The sequence below is a fragment of the Cherax quadricarinatus genome, chromosome 30 (genome assembly GCF_038502225.1).
Source record: "Cherax quadricarinatus isolate ZL_2023a chromosome 30, ASM3850222v1, whole genome shotgun sequence".
Taxonomy (NCBI): Eukaryota; Metazoa; Arthropoda; class Malacostraca; order Decapoda; family Parastacidae; genus Cherax; species Cherax quadricarinatus.
In genome coordinates, this window is record NC_091321.1 from 33,757,079 (window position 1) to 33,780,786 (window position 23,708).

At 44.8% G+C, this 23,708-nt stretch overlaps 2 protein-coding genes across 4 annotated transcripts in view; both read right to left on the reverse strand.

The window, feature by feature from the left end:
• The window catches only part of LOC128692566 (uncharacterized), a 41,576-nt gene extending 27,302 nt beyond the window's left edge, over nucleotides 1-14,274 (reverse strand). The window contains exon 1 of the mRNA XM_053781721.2: nucleotides 14,206-14,274. The gene's annotated coding sequence lies outside the window, so the exon portion shown is untranslated. The remainder of the gene's footprint in view (nucleotides 1-14,205) is intronic.
• Nucleotides 14,275-14,282: 8 nt separating this feature from the next.
• Nucleotides 14,283-23,708, reverse strand: part of LOC128692567 (tyrosine-protein kinase FRK) — a 55,467-nt gene continuing 46,041 nt past the window's right edge. For all 3 annotated transcript variants that reach the window (XM_070090080.1, XM_070090081.1, XM_070090082.1), the window contains one exon: nucleotides 14,283-15,256. In XM_070090080.1, coding sequence (XP_069946181.1) covers nucleotides 15,069-15,256 — 188 coding nt within the window. In that variant the 3' untranslated portion in view covers nucleotides 14,283-15,068. The remainder of the gene's footprint in view (nucleotides 15,257-23,708) is intronic.

Sequence of the window (23,708 nt, forward strand, 5' to 3'; positions counted from 1 at the left end):
ACACTCACAACTGGCTCTTCCTCACTCCTACAAGATGTTATTCCTCCTTGTCCTATACACGAAATCACAGCTTTCCTATCTTCATCAACATTTAACAATTCCTCAAAATATTCCCTCCATCTTCCCAATACCTCTAACTCTCCATTTAATAACTCTCCTCTCCTATTTTTAACTGACAAATCCATTTGTTCTCTAGGCTTTCTTAACTTGTTAATCTCACTCCAAAACTTTTTCTTATCGTCAACAAAATTTGTTGATAACATCTCACCCACTCTCTCATTTGCTCTCTTTTTACATTGCTTCACCACTCTCTTAACCTCTCTCTTTTTCTCCATATACTCTTCCCTCCTTGCATCACTTCTACTTTGTAAAAACTTCTCATATGCTAACTTTTTCTCCCTTACTACTATCTTTACATCATCATTCCACCAATCGCTCCTCTTCCCTCCCGCACCCACTTTCCTGTAACCACAAACTTCTGCTGAACACTCTAACACTACATTTTTAAACCTACCCCATACCTCTTCGACCCCATTGCCTATGCTCTCATTAGCCCATCTATCCTCCAATAGCTGTTTATATCTTACCCTAACTGCCTCCTCTTTTAGTTTATAAACCTTCACCTCTCTCTTCCCTGATGCTTCTATTCTCCTTGTATCCCATCTACCTTTTACTCTCAGTGTAGCTACAACTAGAAAGTGATCTGATATATCTGTGGCCCCTCTATAAACATGTACATCCTGAAGTCTACTCAACAGTCTTTTATCTACCAATACATAATCCAACAAACTACTGTCATTTCGCCCTACATCATATCTTGTATACTTATTTATCCTCTTTTTCTTAAAATATGTATTACCTATAACTAAACCCCTTTCTATACAAAGTTCAATCAAAGGGCTCCCATTATCATTTACACCTGGCACCCCAAACTTACCTACCACACCCTCTCTAAAAGTTTCTCCTACTTTAGCATTCAGGTCTCCTACCACAATTACTCTCTCACTTGGTTCAAAGGCTCCTATACATTCACTTAACATCTCCCAAAATCTCTCTCTCTCCTCTGCATTCCTCTCTTCTCCAGGTGCATATACGCTTATTATGACCCACTTCTCGCATCCAACCTTTACTTTAATCCACATAATTCTTGAATTTACACATTCATATTCTCTTTTCTCCTTCCATAACTGATCATTTAACATTACTGCTACCCCTTCCTTTGCTCTAACTCTCTCAGATACTCCAGATTTAATCCCATTTATTTCCCCCCACTGAAACTCCCCTACCCCCTTCAGCTTTGTTTCGCTTAGGGCCAGGACATCCAACTTCTTTTCATTCATAACATCAGCAATCATCTGTTTCTTGTCATCCGCACTACATCCACGCACATTTAAGCATCCCAGTTTTATAAAGTTTTTCTTCTTCTCTTTTTTAGTAAATGTCTACAGGAGAAGGGGTTACTAGCCCATTGCTCCCGGCATTTTAGTCGCCTCATACGACACGCATGGCTTACGGAGGAAAGATTCTTTTCCACTTCCCCATGGACAATAGAAGAAATAAAGAAGAACAAGAGCTATTTAGAAAAAGGAGAAAAACCTAGATGTATGTATATATATATGCATGGGTGTGTCTGTGAAGTGTGACCAAAGTGTAAGTAGGAGTAGCAAGATATCCCTGTTATCTACCGTGTTTATGAGACAGAAAAAGAAACCAGCAATCCTACCATCATGCAAAACAGTTACAGGTTTCTGTTTCACAGTCATCTGGCAGGACGGTAGTACTTCTCTGGGTGGTTGCTGTCTACCAACCTACTAATGGATTTTAATCCATGGAAAATGAGTCGTAAAACTCCAAGCCAGTGTGTAAGCATGGTTTCTAACCCCACTTGATCCATGGTTTGTTTGCAATCATGTTAAGATTTCGTGAGTCATGATGACAGCTTTGAAGGGACATGAGCTAGTGTTCGTCACGGCCACGCTGGTGGGCTATTTATTTGTAAAAACTTGCATTAGTGGTCACAGTGGGGCCCGTGCTGACCTCTCTATGGTGTATAAATATACCTAGTTGAATGACTCTTATTGTAGCCATCTAGCCCAGTGGCTTACTCACTGGCCTGGAGTTTTAAGACTAACTACCCATGGGCTCTAACCCTGCCCATACTGTGGTGGTTACTGTGTCCAGCACTTGCTGGTGTACCCTAGAGCCTCGGTTTGCTGGAAGCCTCTGCCTCCACTCTGAATACCTCCTTAAATCTTTTGCTGAGCTCTTCACATACTTTCTTGTCGTTTCTTGTGATCTCCCTTCCTTCTTCAGCCTGATTACGTGGTCCTTAACTGTTGTTTTCCTCCTGATGTGGTTGTATAACAACTTGAGGTCAGATTTGGTCATTCTCGCATTGCTGCTGGGCCTCTCCCCTTATCCTTTCATATTTGTTTCTGGCTCATAGACTCAGCTCCTTGCGTGTGTGTGTGTGGGGAGGGGGGGGACGTGCCTATTTGTGGTTGCAGGGGTCGAATCATAACTCCTGGCCCCGCCTCTTCACTGGTCGCTACTAGGTCCTCTCTCTCCCTGCTCCATGTGCTTTATCAAACCTCATCTTAAAACTATGTATGGTTCCTGCCTCCACAACGTCACTTGCCAGACTGTTCCACTTAGTGACAACTCTGACAAAAGAAATACTTCCTAACATCTTTGACTCATCTGAGTCTTCAACTTCCAACTGTGACCCCTTGTTTCTGTTTCCCATCTCTGGAACATCCTGTCTCTGTCCACCTTGTGAATTCCTCGCAGCCTTTTATATATCGTTATCATGTGTCCCTTAACTTTCCTGTCCTCCAGTGTCGTCAGGCCGATTTCCCTTAACCTTTCTTCGCAGGGCATTCCCCTTAGCTCTGGAACTAGTCTTGTTGGAAACCTTTGCACTTTCTCTAATTTCTTGACGTGCTTGACCAGGTGTGGGTTCCAAACTGGTGCTGCATACTCCAGTATGGGCCTGACGTACACGGTGTAAAGTGTCTTGAACGAATTCTTGCTGAAGTATCAGAACGCTGTTCTCAGGTTTGCCAGGCGCCCATATGCTGCAGCAGTTATCTAGTTGATGTGCGCCTCAGATGTGCTCGGTATTATACTCACCCCAAGATTCTTTTCCTTGAGTGAGGTTTGCAGTCTTTGACCACCTAGACTATACTCTGCCCGGGGTCTTCTTTGCCCTTCCCCAATCTTCATGATTTTGCATTTGGCGGGGTTAAATTCGATGAGCCAGTTGCTGGACCAGGCTTACAGCCTGTGTGTGTGTGTGTGTACTCACCTAGTTGTACTCACCTAGTTGAGGTTGCAGGGGTCGAGTCCAAGCTCCTGGCCCCGCCTCTTCACTGGTCGCTACTAGGTCACTCTCCCTGAACCATGAGCTTTATCGTACCTCTGCTTAAAGCTATGTATGGATCCTGCCTCCACTACATCGCTTCCCAAACTATTCCACTTCCTGACTACTCTGTGGCTGAAGAAATACTTCCTAACATCCCTTTGATTCATCTGTGTCTTCAGCTTCCAACTGTGTCCCCGTGTTGCTGTGTCCAGTCTCTGGAACATCCTGTCTTTGTCCACCTTGTCAATTCCTCTCAGTATTTTGTAAGTCGTTATCATGTCCCCCCTATCTCTCCTGTCCTCCAGTGTCGTCAGATTGATTTCCCTTAACCTCTCCTCATAGGACATACCTCTTAACTCTGGGACTAGTCTTGTTGCAAACCTTTGCACTTTCTCTAGTTTCTTTACATGCTTGGCTAGGTGTAGGTTCCAAACTGGTGCCGCATACTCTAATATGGGCCTAACGTACACGGTGTACAGGGTCCTGAACGATTCCTTATTAAGATGTTGGAATGCTGTTCTGAGGTTTGCTAGGCGCCCATATGCTGCAGCAGTTATTTGGCTGATGTGCGCTTCAGGAGATGTGCCTGGTGTTATACTCACCCCAAGATCTTTTTCCTTGAGTGATGTTTGTAGTCTCTGGCCCCCTAGACTGTACTCCGTCTGCAGTCTTCTTTGCCCTTCCCCAATCCTCATGACTTTGCACTTGGTGGGATTGAACTCCAGGAGCCAGTTGCTGGACCAGGTCTGCAGCCTGTCCAGATGCCTTTGTAGTTCTGCCTGGTCTTCGATCGAATGAATTCTTCTCATCAACTTCGTCATCTGCAAACAGGGACACCTCAGAGTCTATTCCTTCCGTCATGTCGTTCACAAATACCAGAAACAGCACTGGTCCTAGGACTGACCCCTGTGGGACCCCGCTGGTCACAGGTGCCCACTCTGACACCTCGCCACGTACCATTACTCGCTGCTGTCTTCCTGACAAGTATTCCCTGATCCATTGTAGTGCCTTCCCTGTTATCCCTGCTTGGTCCTCCAGTTTTTGCACTAATCTCTTGTGTGGTACTGTGTCAAAAGCCTTCTTGCAGTCCAAGAAAATGCAATCCACCCACCCCTCTCTCTCTTGTCTTACTGCTGTCACCATGTCATAGAACTCCAGTAGGTTTGTGACACAGGATTTCCCGTCCCTGAAACCATGTTGGCTGCTGTTGATGAGATCATTCCTTCACACTGAAAATTGCTACAAAAACATATCTATGTTTATATTATCATACTGGATGATAGATCTACTCAGGTTTTTAATATTGTTTCATTATTTACTTTTCTCATAACATTATCTCTAATGCTTGACACAGACACACCCAAGTTACATTTGCCTTCAGGGTAATTTTTTTGGTTAATTTATCAGTTTTATCATTTATAGGACTCAGTTTGAAGGGTTTCAGTAATTTAAAACTGAGACAGCAGTAAGTGTTCGTACTAAAATTAACAAAATTCTTGGTTATATAACAGAAAGTATAAATAATAGAAAGACCTCAGGTCATTCTTCAACTTCATATATCCTTGATAAGGCATCATTTAGATTCTGCTGCTCAATTCTGATCTCCATATTTCAGAATAAACATAAATGCACAGTAAATATATTGAGAAAGATGTCGAAGTTGACGTCAGAAATCCCTCCTACGAGGATGGACTGAGGGCACTAAATCTGCGCTCTCTCGAAATACGTAGAATTAAGGGGGATATGACAGACGATTCACTGGAAGACAGGAATATCTACCATGACAGTACTCACAGCAATGGGTACAAGTTAGAGAATTTAGATTTAAAATTATTTGGCAGCTGAGTTATAGATGAGTGAAAGAAACACTCGAATAGCATCATTGACGCTATAACTTTGGGTAGCTTGAAAAATAGGTTAGATAAGTACAAAAGTAGATGTGAGTGGAGTGTGAACTGAATTTGCTTATGCGCCAATGTCTTAAACAATGTTCTTCCTTTTTTATGACTGATAAGTAAGATATGCAACAGTTAGGTATATTTATTCCGAAACGTTTCGCCAACACAATAGACTTCTTCAGTTGGGTACAGAAGAGTCAGAAGAAGCAGTAGAGATGCAAAAACGATGTAATCAGTCCATCACCCTTGAAGACATAATTTTTAGGTGGTCAGTCCCTCAGCCTGGAGAACTTTTGGCCCATAGTCTGGAGCAAATGCCAGGATTGGGATATTTTCACTGCAAGGGGAATTTTAGATATATATATATATATAAGAGAACAAGAGCAGAAAAAAATCCGATTTTCTAACTTTTGATAACTTTGAGGCAAATATTATCTGGAACATGAGTTGCAGAAGAGGACACACTAGAGACGCAAACGTCCAACTTGCTTGTAAGTCGCCATGCTTGGATACAGGAAAACTTCATGTATTTCCCAGAGAGTGTGAGCGAACACTGAAAAATCCAACATGTGAGCTCGTAATTCATTTGCTGCTGACGGAATTATTGAGCATTCTGCAGCATTCAAACAAATTATTCTCAAAAAAAGCAACCTTCAAGACATTTTCACAAACTATGGATTTCTGGATACCTTATTGGATATTCCAGAATACAAAAAAGTTAACCAACCACGTAGTTGCTATGTTGGTGTGTGCATGGAACGAGGCTTTGATGTTTCTGAGATACTTCAACCAAACTTAGGAAAATATAGATGGAAGAACTTATAAAAACATGGAATATATAAACAAGCGGGGAATTAAAGAGGGCTCAAAATACATAAAATTTACTCAAAAGCACACACTGACAGTTGTGATGAATGGTTTTGAAAACCGACAAGTTGAAGATTGAGATACCTTTCTGCTTTGTATTGGACTGATGAAGCCACTGTGTGGCGAAACGTTTCCTCAATAAAGATTCCCATATGTTGCATAAGTGTCTCAATTTTCAAACACACACACACACACACACACACACACACACACACACACACACACACACACACACACACACACACACACACACACACACACACACACACACACGCGCGCGCGCGCACATCAACCAAATAACTGCTGCAGCATATGGGCGCCTAGCAAACCTCAGAACAGCATTCCGACATCTTAATAAGGAATCATTCAGGACCCTGTACACCGTGTATGTTAGGCCCATATTGGAGTATGCGGCACCAGTTTGGAACCCACACCTAGCCAAGCACGTGAAGAAACTAGAGAAAGTGCAAAGGTTTGCAACAAGACTAGTCCCAGAGCTAAGAGGTATGTCCTACGAGGAGAGGTTAAGGGAAATCAACCTGACGACACTGGAGGACAGGAGAGATAGGGGGGACATGATAACGACATACAAAATACTGAGAGGAATTGACAAGGTGGACAAAGACAGGATGTTCCAGAGATTGGACACAGTAACAAGGGGACACAGTTGGAAGCTGAAGACACAGATGAATCACAGGGATGTTAGGAAGTATTTCTTCAGCCACAGAGTAGTCAGTAAGTGGAATAGTTTGGGAAGCGATGTAGTGGAGGCAGGATCCATACATAGCTTTAAGCAGAGGTATGATAAAGCTCACGGCTCAGGGAGAGTGACCTAGTAGCGATCTGTGAAGAGGCGGGGCCAGGAGCTCGGACTCGACCCCCGCAACCTCAACTAGGTGAGTACAACTAGGTGAGTACACACACACACACACACACACACACACACACACACACACACACACACACACACACACACACACACACACACAGAAAAAAAGTAATGTTTACTGATTGAAGACAACGAAAATGTCAAATATGAACTGAACTATGAATCAAAAATATGATGCTGAAATATAGAAGAGCATCAAGAAGGCTGGCGCTGCTCGTTATGCTGCAGACTGCTGATCCACAGTGATCCCAAGTTATGTGAGTAGCATAAACAAGCAGCAGAAGACTCACAACCATATAAACTGAAGACTCTCGTGGTATACTAGAAGTAACGTCCCCATGAGCCAGCAATTAACATGGTGAAGTATAATTAAAATTGTAGATTTTAGTGAATCGTTTTCTAATCTTATGGACTACTGACAGTATAACACTCTCACATACATCAGTTGTAGTCTTCCACATATGCTGAAGGTAAATAGGAGCTGAGTATCACGATTAATCTCTGAAGTCACGCAGCTTACCTAATTCCTCGGAGTCTTGCTGTCTCGATCAAAGGACATAGTGTAAGAAGAGAGACACTCAGCGGTTACTAGCACAACAAATGCTTCACTCACTCGATAAGCTTAAGAGATGACTGAGAGAGAAAAAATAGTTTCACGTTGCATTAAAAACTAAAGCTCCACAATACCAAGACAAGTAACAGCAACATGAATAATACAAAAAAAATCACAAAGACGACTTAAATATTTACGATCATAAGAGAAATGGATGGTGAAGTATCCCTTTTGTCCTTTGTGATATCCAGTACCACACATCTACCATCTCTGAGAACAGTGTAGAGAGAGAGGCAAGTAGGAAGTGAAAAGGCAGACTGGCTCTGTGATACTCAACCCCTCTAGGGAGGTTCCTTGACGCTGGTGAGGGGCTCTTGATCTACGGAATTGGATCTGTGCTCCAATTCCCTGAGTTGAGCCTGAATACATTCCATCCCCCTCCCACACATGCGCTGCATAATCCTATGGGTTTAGCGCTCCCCCATGATTATAATAATAATAATAATAATTGTAATACTCAAAGCGCGGGGTCACTGCTATTTCTCTTCCCAGCGTAAGTCTATAACTCGAGATATTTTGGGAGTAAACGAGAAGAGAAATGGTCATGAAGTGTAAGTATTCATATTTAACGAACTTTACAGCACCATTGTGTCAATAAGTGGATCGTTAGACTCCCTAATACACTAAATGGCTCATGACGCACTTAATGGTCCACTCGTCGAATATTTTAGCCTACATTTAAAGTGTACAAGAAATAAACAAATAATATATATATATATATATATATATATATATATATATATATATATATATATATATATATATATATATATATACATGTAATATATCACAGGCAGGCGTTAGGTAACACTGAAGCGTTACAGGCAGGTGTTAGGTAACATTTTAGCGTTACAGGCAGGTGTTAGGTAACACTGAAGCGTTACAGGCAGGTGTTAGGTAACATTTTAGCGTTACAGGCAGGTGTTAGGTAACATTTTAGCGTTACAGGCAGGTGTTAGGTAACATTTTAGCGTTACAGGCAGGTGTTAGGTAACACTGAAGCGTTACGGGCAGGTGTTAAGTAACACTGAAGCGTTACGGGCAGATGTTAGGTAACACTGAAGCGTTACGGGCAGATGTTAGGTAACACTGAAGCGTTACGGGCAGATGTTAGGTAACACTGAAGCATTACGGGCAGATGTTAGGTAACACTGAAGCGTTACGGGCAGGTGTTAGGTAACAGTGAAGCGTTACGGGCAGGTGTTAGGTAACAGTGAAGCGTTACGGGCAGGTGTTAGGTAACAGTGAAGCGTTACGGGCAGGTGTTAGGTAACATTGAAGCGTTACGGGCAGGTGTTAGGTAACACTGAAGCGTTACGGGCAGGTGTTAGGTAACACTGAAGCGTTACGGGCAGGTGTTAGGTAACACTGAAGCGTTACGGGCAGGTGTTAGGTAACACTGAAGCGTTACGGGCAGGTGTTAGGTGACACTGAAGCGTTACGGGCAGGTGTTAGGTGACACTGAAGCGTTACGGGCAGGTGTTAGGTGACACTAAAGCGTTACGGGCAGGTGTTAGGTGACACTGAAGCGTTACGGGCAGGTGTTAGGTAACACTGAAGCGTTACGGGCAGGTGTTAGGTAACACTGAAGCGTTACGGGCAGGTGTTAGGTAACACTGAAGCGTTACGGGCAGGTGTTAGGTAACACTGAAGCGTTACGGGCAGGTGTTAGGTAACACTGAAGCGTTACGGGCAGGTGTTAGGTAACACTGAAGCGTTACGGGCAGGTGTTAGGTAACACTGAAGCGTTACGGGCAGGTGTTAGGTAACACTGAAGCGTTACGGGCAGGTGTTAGGTAACACTGAAGCGTTACGGGCAGGTGTTAGGTAACACTGAAGCGTTACAGGCAGGTGTTAGGTAACACTGAAGCGTTACGGGCAGGTGTTAGGTAACACTGAAGCGTTACGGGCAGGTGTTAGGTAAGACTGAAGCGTTACGGGCAGGTGTTAGGTAAGACTGAAGCGTTACGGGCAGGTGTTAGGTAAGACTGAAGCGTTACGGGCAGGTGTTAGGTAAGACTGAAGCGTTACGGGCAGGTGTTAGGTAAGACTGAAGCGTTACGGGCAGGTGTTAGGTAAGACTGAAGCGTTACGGGCAGGTGTTAGGTAAGACTGAAGCGTTACGGGCAGGTGTTAGGTAAGACTGAAGCGTTACGGGCAGGTGTTAGGTAAGACTGAAGCGTTACGGGCAGGTGTTAGGTAAGACTGAAGCGTTACGGGCAGGTGTTAGGTAAGACTGAAGCGTTACGGGCAGGTGTTAGGTAAGACTGAAGCGTTACGGGCAGGTGTTAGGTAAGACTGAAGCGTTACGGGCAGGTGTTAGGTAAGACTGAAGCGTTACGGGCAGGTGTTAGGTAAGACTGAAGCATTACGGGCAGGTGTTAGGTAAGACTGAAGCGTTACGGGCAGGTGTTAGGTAAGACTGAAGCGTTACGGGCAGGTGTTAGGTAAGACTGAAGCGTTACGGGCAGGTGTTAGGTAAGACTGAAGCGTTACGGGCAGGTGTTAGGTAAGACTGAAGCGTTACGGGCAGGTGTTAGGTAAGACTGAAGCGTTACGGGCAGGTGTTAGGTAAGACTGAAGCGTTACGGGCAGGTGTTAGGTAAGACTGAAGCGTTACGGGCAGGTGTTAGGTAACACTGAAGCGTTACGGGCAGGTGTTAGGTAACACTGAAGCGTTACGGGCAGGTGTTAGGTAACACTGAAGCGTTACGGGCAGGTGTTAGGTAACACTGAAGCGTTACGGGCAGGTGTTAGGTAACACTGAAGCGTTACGGGCAGGTGTTAGGTAACACTGAAGCGTTACGGGCAGGTGTTAGGTAACACTGAAGCGTTACGGGCAGGTGTTAGGTAACACTGAAGCGTTACGGGCAGGTGTTAGGTAACACTGAAGCGTTACGGGCAGGTGTTAGGTAACACTGAAGCGTTACGGGCAGGTGTTAGGTAACACTGAAGCGTTACGGGCAGGTGTTAGGTAACACTGAAGCGTTACGGGCAGGTGTTAGGTAACACTGAAGCGTTACGGGCAGGTGTTAGGTAACACTGAAGCGTTACGGGCAGGTGTTAGGTAACACTGAAGCGTTACGGGCAGGTGTTAGGTAACACTGAAGCGTTACGGGCAGGTGTTAGGTAACACTGAAGCGTTACGGGCAGGTGTTAGGTAACACTGAAGCGTTACGGGCAGGTGTTAGGTAACACTGAAGCGTTACGGGCAGGTGTTAGGTAACACTGAAGCGTTACGGGCAGGTGTTAGGTAACACTGAAGCGTTACGGGCAGGTGTTAGGTAACACTGAAGCGTTACGGGCAGGTGTTAGGTAACACTGAAGCGTTACGGGCAGGTGTTAGGTAACACTGAAGCGTTACGGGCAGGTGTTAGGTAACACTGAAGCGTTACGGGCAGGTGTTAGGTAACACTGAAGCGTTACGGGCAGGTGTTAGGTAACACTGAAGCGTTACGGGCAGGTGTTAGGTAACACTGAAGCGTTACGGGCAGGTGTTAGGTAACACTGAAGCGTTACGGGCAGGTGTTAGGTAACACTGAAGCGTTACGGGCAGGTGTTAGGTAACACTGAAGCGTTACGGGCAGGTGTTAGGTAACACTGAAGCGTTACGGGCAGGTGTTAGGTAACACTGAAGCGTTACGGGCAGGTGTTAGGTAACACTGAAGCGTTACGGGCAGGTGTTAGGTAACACTGAAGCGTTACGGGCAGGTGTTAGGTAACACTGAAGCGTTACGGGCAGGTGTTAGGTAACACTGAAGCGTTACGGGCAGGTGTTAGGTAACACTGAAGCGTTACGGGCAGGTGTTAGGTAACACTGAAGCGTTACGGGCAGGTGTTAGGTAACACTGAAGCGTTACGGGCAGGTGTTAGGTAACACTGAAGCGTTACGGGCAGGTGTTAGGTAACACTGAAGCGTTACGGGCAGGTGTTAGGTAACACTGAAGCGTTACGGGCAGGTGTTAGGTAACACTGAAGCGTTACGGGCAGGTGTTAGGGTAAATTGTTCCCAGGAAACAGGAAATGATAAATTAGGTTACTTCATTATGGCTTCACTTGTGACCCCTGTGTGATCCCGGTATTGTGACCCTAGTGTGACCTCAATGTTGACTCGTGACCCTCGTGTGACCCGTGTTATGATCCTTATGTTACTGTGTCCCCAGTGTTTTGACTCTGGTTTGACCTCAGTGTTGTGACTCTAGTGTGACTCCAGTGTTGTGACTCCTGGTTGATCGGTGACACCAAAACTTTGACCCCTGTTCTTAGGAGCTGTGACGCTGGTAATGTGACCCCTGTGTTGTGACGCAGATGCTGTGACCACCCTTTTGTAGCGCTGACACTGTGACCTCGGTGCTGTGGCACTGTTGTGACCCTGATGTAGCACTGTTGTGACCCCGGTGATGTGATGCTGGTACTATGACCTCTATGACGCACTGGTGTTGTGACCCTGATGTAGCATTGTGACACTAGTGTTGTGACGCTGGTGTTGTGACCACTGTGCTGTGACGCTGGTGTGACCCCAGTGCTGTGACGTTGGTGTTGTAACCCCAGTGCTGTGACGCTGGTGTTGTGACCCCAGTGCTGTGACGCTTGTATTGTGACCCCAGTGCTGTGACGCTGGCGTTGTGACCCCTGTGCTGTGACGCTGGTATGACCTCGATGCTGTGACGCTGGTGTTGTGACCCCTGTGCTGTGACGCTGGTGTTGTGACCCCTGTGCTGTGACGCTGGCGTTGTGACACTTGTGCTGTGACGCTGTGACCCCAGTGTTGTGTAGCTGCTGTGACCCCAGTGTTGTGTAGCTGCTGTGACCCCAGTGTTGTGTAGCTGCTGTGACCCCAGTGTTGTGACGCTGGTCCCCTCAAGGAAGGTTCCTTGATGCTGGTGAGGGGCTCTTGATCTAGGGAACTGGATCTGTGCTCCAGTTCCCTGAGTTAAACCTGAATACCTTCCATCCCCCCCCCAAGCACTGTATAATCCTATGGGTTTAGTGCTTCCCCCTTGATTATAATAATAATAATGTGACGCTGATGTGACCCCAGTGCTGTGACGCTGTTGTGACCCCGATGCTGTGAGGCTGGTGTTGTGACCCCAGTGCTGTGACGCTGGTGTTGTGACCCCAGTGCTGTGACGCTGGCGTTGTGACCCCAGTGCTGTGACGATGGTGTTGACCCCAGTGCTGTGACGCTGTTGTGACCCCAGTGCTGTGACGCTGGCATTGTGACTCCGATGCTGTGACGCTGACGTTGTGACTCTGACGCTGGCGTTGTGACCCCGACGCTGTCACGCTGGCGTTGTGACTCCGATGCTGTGACGCTGACTTTGTCTTACGCTGGCGTTGTGACCCCGACGCTGTGACGCTGGTGTTGACTCCGATGCTGTGATGCTGGCGTTGTGACTCCGATGCTGTGACGCTGGCGTTGTGACTCCGATGCTGTGACGCTGGCATTGTGACCCCGATGCTGCGACGATGGTGTTGTGACCCCGATGCTGTGACGCTGGCGTAGTGACCCCGATGCTGTGACGCTGGTGTTGTGACCCCAATGCTATGACGCTGGCGTTGTGACCCCGATGTTGTGACGATGGTGTTGACTCCAATGCTGTGACGCTGGCGTTGTGACCCTGATGTTGTGACGATGGTGTTGTAACCCCAATGCTGTGACGCTGGCGTTGTGACCCCGATATGACGATGGTGTGACCCCAATGCTGTGACGCTGGCGTTGCGACCCCGATGTTGTGACGATGGCGTTGTGACCCCAATGCTGTGACGCCGGCGTTGTGACCCCGATGTTGTGACGCTGGCGTTGTGACCCCAATGCTGTGACGTTGGCGTTGTGACCCCAATGCTGTGACGCTGGCGTTGACCCCAATGGTGTGATGATGGTGTTGTGACCCCGATGTTGTGACGCTGGCGTTGTAACCCCAATGCTGTGACCCGATGTTGTGACCCCGATGTTGTGACGCTGGTGCTTTTTTCATTTGGCCTTCTACATCTATTAAAGGTCGAGCCATTGTTGTTAATGTTACAAGTTATTTTAATTCCATGTCATGTTTACGACTTGCAACCATTCTCTCTCTCTCTCTCTCTCTCTCTCTCTCTCTCTCTCTCTCTCTCTCTCTCTCTCTCTCTCTCTCTCTCTCTCTGCTCTCGGTTTTTAAGTAATTTTTAATATTATACAAACCTGTGTTTGTAAACACAGAAGTGAACGTTTGGGTCACACAAGATAGTTTGATTCTCTCTTTAACGCTATATTTTTTGCATGCTAATTTGTTGTTCTCGATAAATGACAAGACGGGTGGGGGATCGAACTCATGGCAGGAGAGCCTGAAAATTCCTTGGTCAGTGCGCTAACCACTGGAGCAGCTAGCTCGATACAGTTCAACACAGTTACCTTCATTAATATCTTTACACATTTGAACTAAATGGTAATGAATATAACTATATTTTTTAAAGGGGTGGACCGGTAAGCCAGATGAAGGCCTCGGTCAGGTGACCAAAAGTTCAAACGGCGCGGCGGGTCATCATCTAAGACCCACATCAGGCAACACTTGTCCTGTTTTCTTACAAAACTTACCTAACCTCGACGCAGTTGATTACAGTCAGCTTCTCTCTAGAAGTGTGTTGTGTCGTGGTCACTGTTAAGACACTAAGTGCAGACAAAACATTTATTTAGAAATAGCACTTCGTTTAGTGACAAGTTTATCAATACATGACACATGCAGCACGCAGTTATGTACGGGAAGTTGTTGAGGTGATGAATGAGAGAGTGGTGACATTGCTGGGTCACTTCCTCGGAGTATGAGACATTTCACCAATATTTGGGTATCTTTATCCTCGAAACGTTTCGCCAGCCAGTGGCTTCTTCAGTCCCATGCAGAGAAAGTTGGAAGACGAGGAGGAAATTGAGGTAATCATTGTCTCAGCCACGCTGAGATCTGTATCTCAGTTTAATATATTTAGTTCATGGATTACTTAAAAGCGGTAACACTTCTCTATCATACATCGACCTATTTATATTTATTTTACTTGTACTGTCATGTACCAACTCACCACTATAAAAAAAAAGTCTGCCAGTTAACTAAGCCACAAGATAACAGAAATGTATACATGTTTCCGGAGATATTGCCTAAGATATTAGATATTGTATCTATGACCTCACTCACAGACCTGCTGTCTGGGTTCTAACCCTTGTGTTCCATATTGATTTGGGATATTGACTAATACAATGAGTAATACAGGGCCTGGGGAATGAGAAGTAATCAAGGCAGGGGAAGGTAATTCCAATTCCTTTTCCTTAGATAGAGACCCTTTCTCCAGCATCAGGGCATCCCCTTGAATGGAATAGTAATTCGATAATCACGAAATACAGTTGTCGGTCAGAGGTACGGTAACCGACGAGGGATGGTTGACATTGCTTCAGAGATCAAGATGTTCTTGCTAGAAAGCGCGCACTCGCTCCTTGATTGTGTTGACCATAGTTCTGAGTTCGATGAAAGACGGTCGCTCGTGTGGGTTCATTTTCCAGCAGGCTGTCATAACGCTGTACACGTCGTCTGGACACTCACGAGGCTGACGGTTCACTTTCCCGTCCTGAATGAGGTCTCGCGCTTCCTTCCCACTGACACCTGTAGTGACAATACAAGTGAAGGTTAACTTACTGTATAATGTTGACAGTAAACTTACTGTATAGTGCTAAAAGTTAACTTACTGTATAGTTTTCGAAGTTAATGTTCTGTATAGTGTTGAAAGTTAATTTACTGTATAGCTGTGGGAAAATTCATGCAGCTTTTGATTTCCCGAGAGGTTAACCTCGCTAAGTGGAAGGGAAGGAGGGGGTGACTAGCAGACCCACTTCTGCCTATAAGTGGTGCCACATTTCTTTATACACTCCTAATTTGTAAGAATAATCTAGTACTTGAGCCTCCATAGGTTAATGTATTATGCACTTCTACTGTATACGTAATTAAGTTAGGTTAGCGTTAAACTTAGAGTAATCTAGCTTAGTATCTACAACCTCTCACAACCTACACGATTGTGAACAGTAGGCACTTGTTCCAACCAGCCACGAGTGCCACTGCCTAGTGGAGCGGCCAACTCCTGTCTACCTGGCAGTCACAAAAAAAAAAAAAAACCTTAGGCGCAAGTGAAGCCGGTGACCAAGAGCTGCCCAGTTGTGCAGATCACTTAACAGCCTAGTTAATTAGGACGACTTATCCTACGCCTGACTCAGGTGCAGTGAAGTACTCTTAACGAATCAGATAACATTTCACGGCAATAAATGGCTACCTGGAGACTTTTCTGGAGATCAACGCCTCCGCGGCTCGGTCCACGACCAGGCCTCCCAGCGGATCAGGGCCTGATCAATCAGTCTGTTACTGCTGGACGCACGTAGTCTAACGCATAGCCCGGCTGATCCGGCACCGACTTTAAGTATCTGTCCAGCTCCCTCATGAAGACAGCCAGGGGTCTATTGGTAATTCCCCTTATGCCTGGTGGGAGGCTGTTGAACAGTCTTGGGCCGCGGACTCTTAGTGTATTTTCTCTTAGTGTACCAATTGCGCCCCTGCTTTTCATTGGGGGTATTTTGCATCGCTTGCCCAGTCTTTTACTTTCGTAGGGAGTGATTTCTGTATATAGATTAGGGGCCATTCCTTCTAGGATTTTGCAAGTGCAGATTATATCTCTCAACCGGGTTCCAGCGAGTACAAGTCAAGTGCTTCCAAGTGTTCCCAGTAGTTAAGGTGCTTGATGAAACTTATACGTGCAGTAAAGGATCTCTGTACACTCTCTAGATCTGCAATTTCACCTGCTTTGAACGGAGATATTAATGTGTAGCAATATTCCTGTTTTGAACGTTTTCATTATCCATCCTATCATTTTCTTCGCAGTTGTGATCATGACATTTTTGTGACCCTTGAAAGTGAGATCCTCAGACAGTACCACTCTCAGGTCCCTCACATTTTTTCGCTCTATTGTATGATGAGAGTTTGTAGTATACTCTGTTCTAATTATTATCTCCTCCAGTTTTCCATAACAGAGTAGTTGGAATTTGTCTTCATTGAACATCATATTGTTTTCCGTTGCTCATTGGAAAATTTGGTTTATATTTTCTTGGAGGTTAACAGTGTCCTCAATAGACGACAGCCTCATGCAGATCCTAGTATCTCTGTGGATTACAACTCTGATATGAGGATGAGGAACAGGATGGGGGCGAGTGCTGTGCCTTGTGGAACAGGGCTTTTCACTGTGGCAGCTTCTCATTTAACTCTGTTTACCGCTAATTTTTGTGTTCGATTGGTTAGGAAGTTGAAGATCCATCTCCCCATTTTGCCAGTTATTCCTATAGCACGTATTTTGTGGGCTATTACACCATGATCGCATTTGTCAAAGGCTTTTGCAAAGTCTGTGTATAATACATCTTCATTCTGATTTTCTTCCAGTGTATCCAAGACCATATCATAGTGATCTAGTAGTTGCGAGAGGTAGGAGCGACCTGCCCTGAACCCATGTTGCCCTGCATTGTGCAGTTTCTGGGAATTCAAGTGGTTCGCAGTCATGCTTCTTAGCACTCTCAAATATTTTTATGATGTGGGACGTTAGAGCTATAGTTCTTAGCTTATGTTTTGCTGCTTTATGGAGTGGGGCAATATCCGTTGTTTTTAGTGACTGTGGAATTTCACCTATGTCTAAGCTCCTTTTCCATAGTGTACTTAGGGCACGCGAAAGGGGTTTCTTGCAGTTCTTAATGAACACAGAGTTCCACAAGCCTGGGGCTGAGTGCATGGGCATGTTGTCAATGGCTTTCTCAAAGTTTATTGGAGTTAGGGTAATGTCAGAAATTTGGCATACATTGATAAAGTTTTGAGGCTCATGAAAAATCATGTTTAGTGGCTCGCTAAACGCAGAGTCGTATTGGGATTTCAATATCTGACTGATTTCTTTGTTGTCATCTGCATAAGTCCCATCTTGTCTGAGCAAGGGCTCGATACTAGATGAAGTATTTACCTTGTTTATTGCATATGGAAAGAAATATTTAGAATTTCTTTCAATTCTACTAATCGCTTTTAGCTCCTCCTGGATCCTGTATGAGTCCTTTAATTTAATTCGATTCTTTCCACTTCCCTGGTCAACGCTTTCTTACGTGTACCAGATAATCTGTGTGACGAATTGTTTTGAAAACCGACAAGTTGAAGAATTGAGACACTTGTGCAACATATGGGAATCTTTACTGAAGAAACGTTTCGCCACACAGTGGCTTCATTATATTGTTTCAGACTATGGAACAATGCTCTTCTCCAGACTGAGGGACTGACCACCTCAAAACTTTAAGGTTGATGGACTGATTACATCGTCTTCAAGTCTCTTCTGCTTCTATCAACTTTTCTGTACTCGACTGAAGAAGCCTACTGTGTAGGCGAAACGTTTCGAAATAAAGATACCTAACTGTTGCATATGTGTCTTACCTAACAAGGAGAGGAGGAGTTTGAGGTAATCAGTCCCTCAGCCTGGAGTCGATGTATTCAGTCCACCAGTCTTGTAGAAAGTACACCACAGGCTGTAGATTCCCATACCTGGAGTTTACCTGGAGAGAGTTCCGGGGGTCAACGCCCCCGCGGCCCGGTCTGTGACCAGGCCTCCTGGTGGATCAGAGCCTGATCAACCAGGCTGTTGCTGCTGGCTGCACGCAAACCAACGTACGAGCCACAGCCCGGCTGATCCGGAACTGACTTTAGGTGCTTGTCCAGTGCCAGCTTGAAGACTGCCAGGGGTCTGTTGGTAATCCCCCTTATGTGTGCTGGGAGGCAGTTGAACAGTCTCGGGCCCCTGACACTTATTGTATGGTCTCTTAACGTGCTAGTGACACCCCTGCTTTTCATTGGGGGGATGGTGCATCGTCTGCCAAGTCTTTTGCTTTCGTAGTGAGTGATTTTCGTGTGCAAGTTCGGTACTAGTCCCTCTAGGATTTTCCAGGTGTATATAATCATGTATCTCTCCCTCCTGCGTTCCAGGGAATACAGGTTTAGGAACCTCAAGCGTGCATGTTGCATAGGTGTCTCAATTCTTCAACTTGTCGGTTTTCAAAACCATTCATCACATCTGTCAGATACTGCATCATCATGGGATATTGATGCAAAGAATTCTTCAAAATTTGTCCAACCTTCGGACGAAGACCTTCTTAGACTAGTGGATGATACCACTATGACCCCGCCGCCTCCTGCTTCGCCTCACCTGATTACAGCATATAAACCACTGCTACGGCCCTGTGTTATACTTTCTACAAGGGTGATGGACTGAACACACAGACTCCAGGCTGAGGGACCGATTACCTCAAACTCCTCCTCTCCTTATACCTTCCTGCTTTGTATAGGACTGATGAAGCCACTGTGTGGCGAAACGTTTCTTCAATAAAGATTCCCATATATTGCAATTCTTCATTAGATAATCTAGCGTTCTTGAAGAGCTCAGTGATTCTTCGTCGTCTTCTGTAGAGGGAGCATCTCTCTCTCTCCAGTTTACTTCTTCTGGTCTTCTTTCTTAGGGGAATATGCCTTGATCATACTTCAGCTGCCAGGAAATTGATCCTTTCAAGGCATTGGCTTGGATCCATGTTATTTGAGATATCTTCCCAACATGTTTCATTTAAAAAGGTATAAAATACCGACAGGTTGTTAGGTAGGACACATATGCAACAGTTAGGTATCTTTATTTCGAAACGTTTCGCCTACACATTAGGCTTCTTCAGTCGAGTACAGAAAAGTCTCTTCTGCTTCTATCAACTTTTCTGTACTCGACTGAAGAAGCCTACTGTGTAGGCGAAACGTTTCGAAATAAAGATACCTAACTGTTGCATATGTGTCTTACCTAACAACATGTTTCATTTAAAACATGGTTCACCTGGTCCCAGTTGATGCTCATGTTGTTGAAGTTGCATTTGGTGAAGACACCTTCACAGCTACGTGCATTTTGCTGATCAGGACCCCTGTACATGCAAGTCTGAACTTCGATTAGATTGTGATCGGAATTAGTTGTTTTTGATATTGTTATGTATCTTACCAGGTCCTCGTTATTTGTGAAGATAAGGTCAAGTGTGTTTTCCAATCTTGTTGGCTCATGTGTGTGCGACTTTTCATCTGCGCTGCTCTCAAGGATTGTTTCTGCTATCACATTATGTGCTACATTCTTCCTTATTGTATGCCTTAGTTTGAAAACACCAGGCGGTTGCACGTGACTGTAACAAGTACCTCAGGTGTCCCAACAGATGTACCAGCTGCTCCCACACTTCACAAGTGCCTAGTAACATTCCTTGTATTTTATTGGTGCAAAGTGTGGTCTTGCCACATCCCCCAGCCTACCAGAGATTCAACTATGGTCTTGCCACATCCCCCAGCCTACCAGAGATTCAACTATGGTCTTACCACATCCCCCAGCCTACCAGAGATTTAACTATGGTCTTGCCACATCCCCCAGCCTACCAGAGATTCAACTATGGTCTTGCCACATCCCCCAGCCTACCAGAGATTCAACTATGGTCTTGCCACATCCCCCAGCCTACCAGAGATTCAACTATCTGCAATCACCCTACTGCACACTGCCCCTGTGTAAACTAGAGGTACGAATTCATAATGGCAGATTTCCAGGTTGAATTCCACAACTGACTTGATTAGATAACTAACCTAATCAGTCATAACCCACAGTGGAGAAAGCTAACTTATATATAGTGTTGAAGTTTAACTTACTGTGCAGTATTAAATAAAATAACTTAAAGAAAGGACACTGCAGCAGGCCTACTGGCCCATGCGATGCAGGTCCATGTCAACTCCGGGCTTAGATCAATGACCCACCTAGTCGGGTCACATCCACACGACATCAAACCCACTAGCACAAGCAAGTCAGGTCCAACACACACCCACTCATGTATTTATCTAACCTATTTTTAAAACTACACAACGTTTTAGCCTGAATAACTGTACTCGGGAGTTTGTTTCACTCATCCACAACTCTATTACCAAACCACTGCTTTCCTATATCCTTCCTGAATCTGAATTTTTCCAACTTAAAACCATTGCTGCGAGTCCTGTCTACAAAATAATAACTTGTCATGATTGGCTGGAAATAATAACTTGTCATGATTGGCTGGAAATAATAACTTGTCATGATTGGCTGGAAAAAATAACTTGTCATGATTGGCTGGAAATAATAACTTGTCATGATTGGCTGGAAATAATAACTTGTCATGATTGGCTAGAAATAATAACTTGTCATGATTGGCTGGAAATAATAACTTGTCATGATTGGCTGGAAATAATAACTTGTCATGATTGGCTGGAAATAATAACTTGTCATGATTGGCTGGAAAAAATAACTTGTCATGATTGGCTGGAAATAATAACTTGTCATGATTGGCTGGAAATAATAACTTGTCATGATTGGCTGGAAATAATAACTTGTCATGATTGGCTGGAAATAATAACTTGTCATGATTGGCTGGAAATAATAACTTGTCATGATTGGCTGGAAATAATAACTTGTCATGATTGGCTGGAAATTTTTAGTCGTAAGTTCAGTAATGATGAATTTTTTATGTAATAAAAATAGTTAAAAAAAATTTATATTGGAGTTTGAAAGACGCAAAAATACGGATGAATATTTATAAATTTACTAAATTAACTTATTTTAGGAAGCTAAGAAGTTCCATAACAAAACTTATTTTCTTGGTTACAAAGACTTGACTGTACTTATTAACAAGACTCGCGTACGTGGTAGCAAAACTTTCACGTACAGAGTAACAAACTATTCACGTACACAATAAGCCCATGTAAATTTGTAACAAAATCTTCATGTGTTCAGTAACAAAAGTTACACGTACATACAGTAGTAAAGAAAGTTGTGTGCATAGCAGCTTGCGTACATAGTAGCTAAACTCACGTACATGGCAGTTAAACAATACTGAGCCACTAAAATCACGTACATAGTAATTAAACTCACGTACTTTAATAAAAACATATATAAGTAACTTAACCTATGTACATCGTAGAAGTAACTGCACGTCCTTAATGCCTAAAAACACGCACATAGTAACGCAACTAACGAATATAGTAACTAAACTCACGTGCGTAGCAAGCAAACTCACGTACGTAGCAAGCAAACTCACGTACGTAGCAAGCAAACTCACGTACGTTGTAATTAAACTCAGACATAATAACAAGAAATTCTCTAAATACTGAGAATATTAAATAGAATATAGCAATGTATTAACAGGCGGTACCTTGCGGTACACACACAGTATCTTCTCACTGGTACATGGTACCTTGCGGTACACACACAGTATCTTCTCACTGGTACATGGTACCTTGCGGTACACACGCAGTACCTTCTCACTGGTGCATGATACCCTACGGTACACACGCAGTACCTTCTCAATGGTACATGGTACCTTGCGGTACACACGCAGTACCTTCTCACAGGTGCATGATACCCTACGGTACACACGCAGTACCTTCTCAATGGTACATGGTACCTTGCGGTACACACGCAGTTCCTTCTCACTGGTACATGGTACCTTGCGGTACACACGCAGTACCTTCTCACTGGTGCATGGTACCTTCCGATACACGCGCAGTACCTTCTCACAGGTGCATGATACCCTGCGGTACACACGCAGTACCTTCTCAATGGTGCATGGTACCTTGCGGTACACACGCAGTACCTTCTCAATGGTGCATGGCACCTTGCGGTACACACGCAGTACCTTCTCACTGGTGCATGGTACCTTCCGATACACGCGCAGTACCTTCTCACAGGTGCATGATACCCTGCGGTACACACGCAGTACCTTCTCAATGGTACATGGTACCTTGCGGTACACACGCAGTACCTTCTCACTGGTACATGGTGCCTTGTGGTACATACGCAGTACCTTCTTTGGTGCATGATACCTTGCGGTACACACGCAGTACGTTCTCTGGTGCATGATACCTTGCGGTACACACGCAGTACGTTCTCTGGTGCATGGTACCTTGCGGTACACACGCAGTACCTTCTCAATGGTACATGGTACCTTGCGGTACACACGCAGTACCTTCTCATTAGTTCATGGTACCTTGCGGTACACACGCAGTACCTTCTCACTGGTGCATGGTACCTTTCGATACATACGCAGTATCTTCACTGGTACATGGTACTTTGCGGTACACACGCAGTATCTTCTCACTGGTACATGGTACCTTGCGGTACACAGGCAGTACCTTCTCACTAGTGCATTGTACCTTGCGGTACACGCGCAGTACCTTCTCACTAGTGCATGGTACCTTGCGGTACACACGCAGTACCTTCTCACTGGTACATGGTACCTTGCGGTACACAGGCAGTATCTTCTCACTCTGTTCCACAAGGCACAGTACTCTCTCCCATCTTGTTCCTCATCCTCATATCCGACATAGACAAGGATGTCAGCCACAGCACTGTGTCTTCCTTTGCAGATGACACCCGAATCTGCATGACAGTGTCTTCCATTGCAGACACTGCAAGGCTCCAGGCGGACATCAACCAAATCTTTCAGTGGGCTGCAGAAAACAATATGAAGTTCAACGATGAGAAATTTCAATTACTCAGATATGGTAAACATGAGGAAATTAAATCTTCATCAGAGTACAAAACAAATTCTGGCCACAAAATAGAGCGAAACACCAACGTCAAAGACCTGGGAGTGATCATGTCGGAGGATCTCACCTTCAAGGACCATAACATTGTATCAATCGCATCTGCTAGAAAAATGACAGGATGGATAATGAGAACCTTCAAAACTAGGGAGGCCAAGCCCATGATGACACTCTTCAGGTCACTTGTTCTATCTAGGCTGGAATATTGCTGCACACTAACAGCACCTTTCAAGGCAGGTGAAATTGCTGACCTAGAAAATGTACAGAGAACTTTCACGGCGCGCATAACGGAGATAAAACACCTCAATTACTGGGAGCGCTTGAGGTTCCTAAACCTGTATTCCCTGGAACACAGGAGGGACAGATACACGATTATATACACCGAAAATCCTAGAGGGACTAGTACCGAACTTGCACA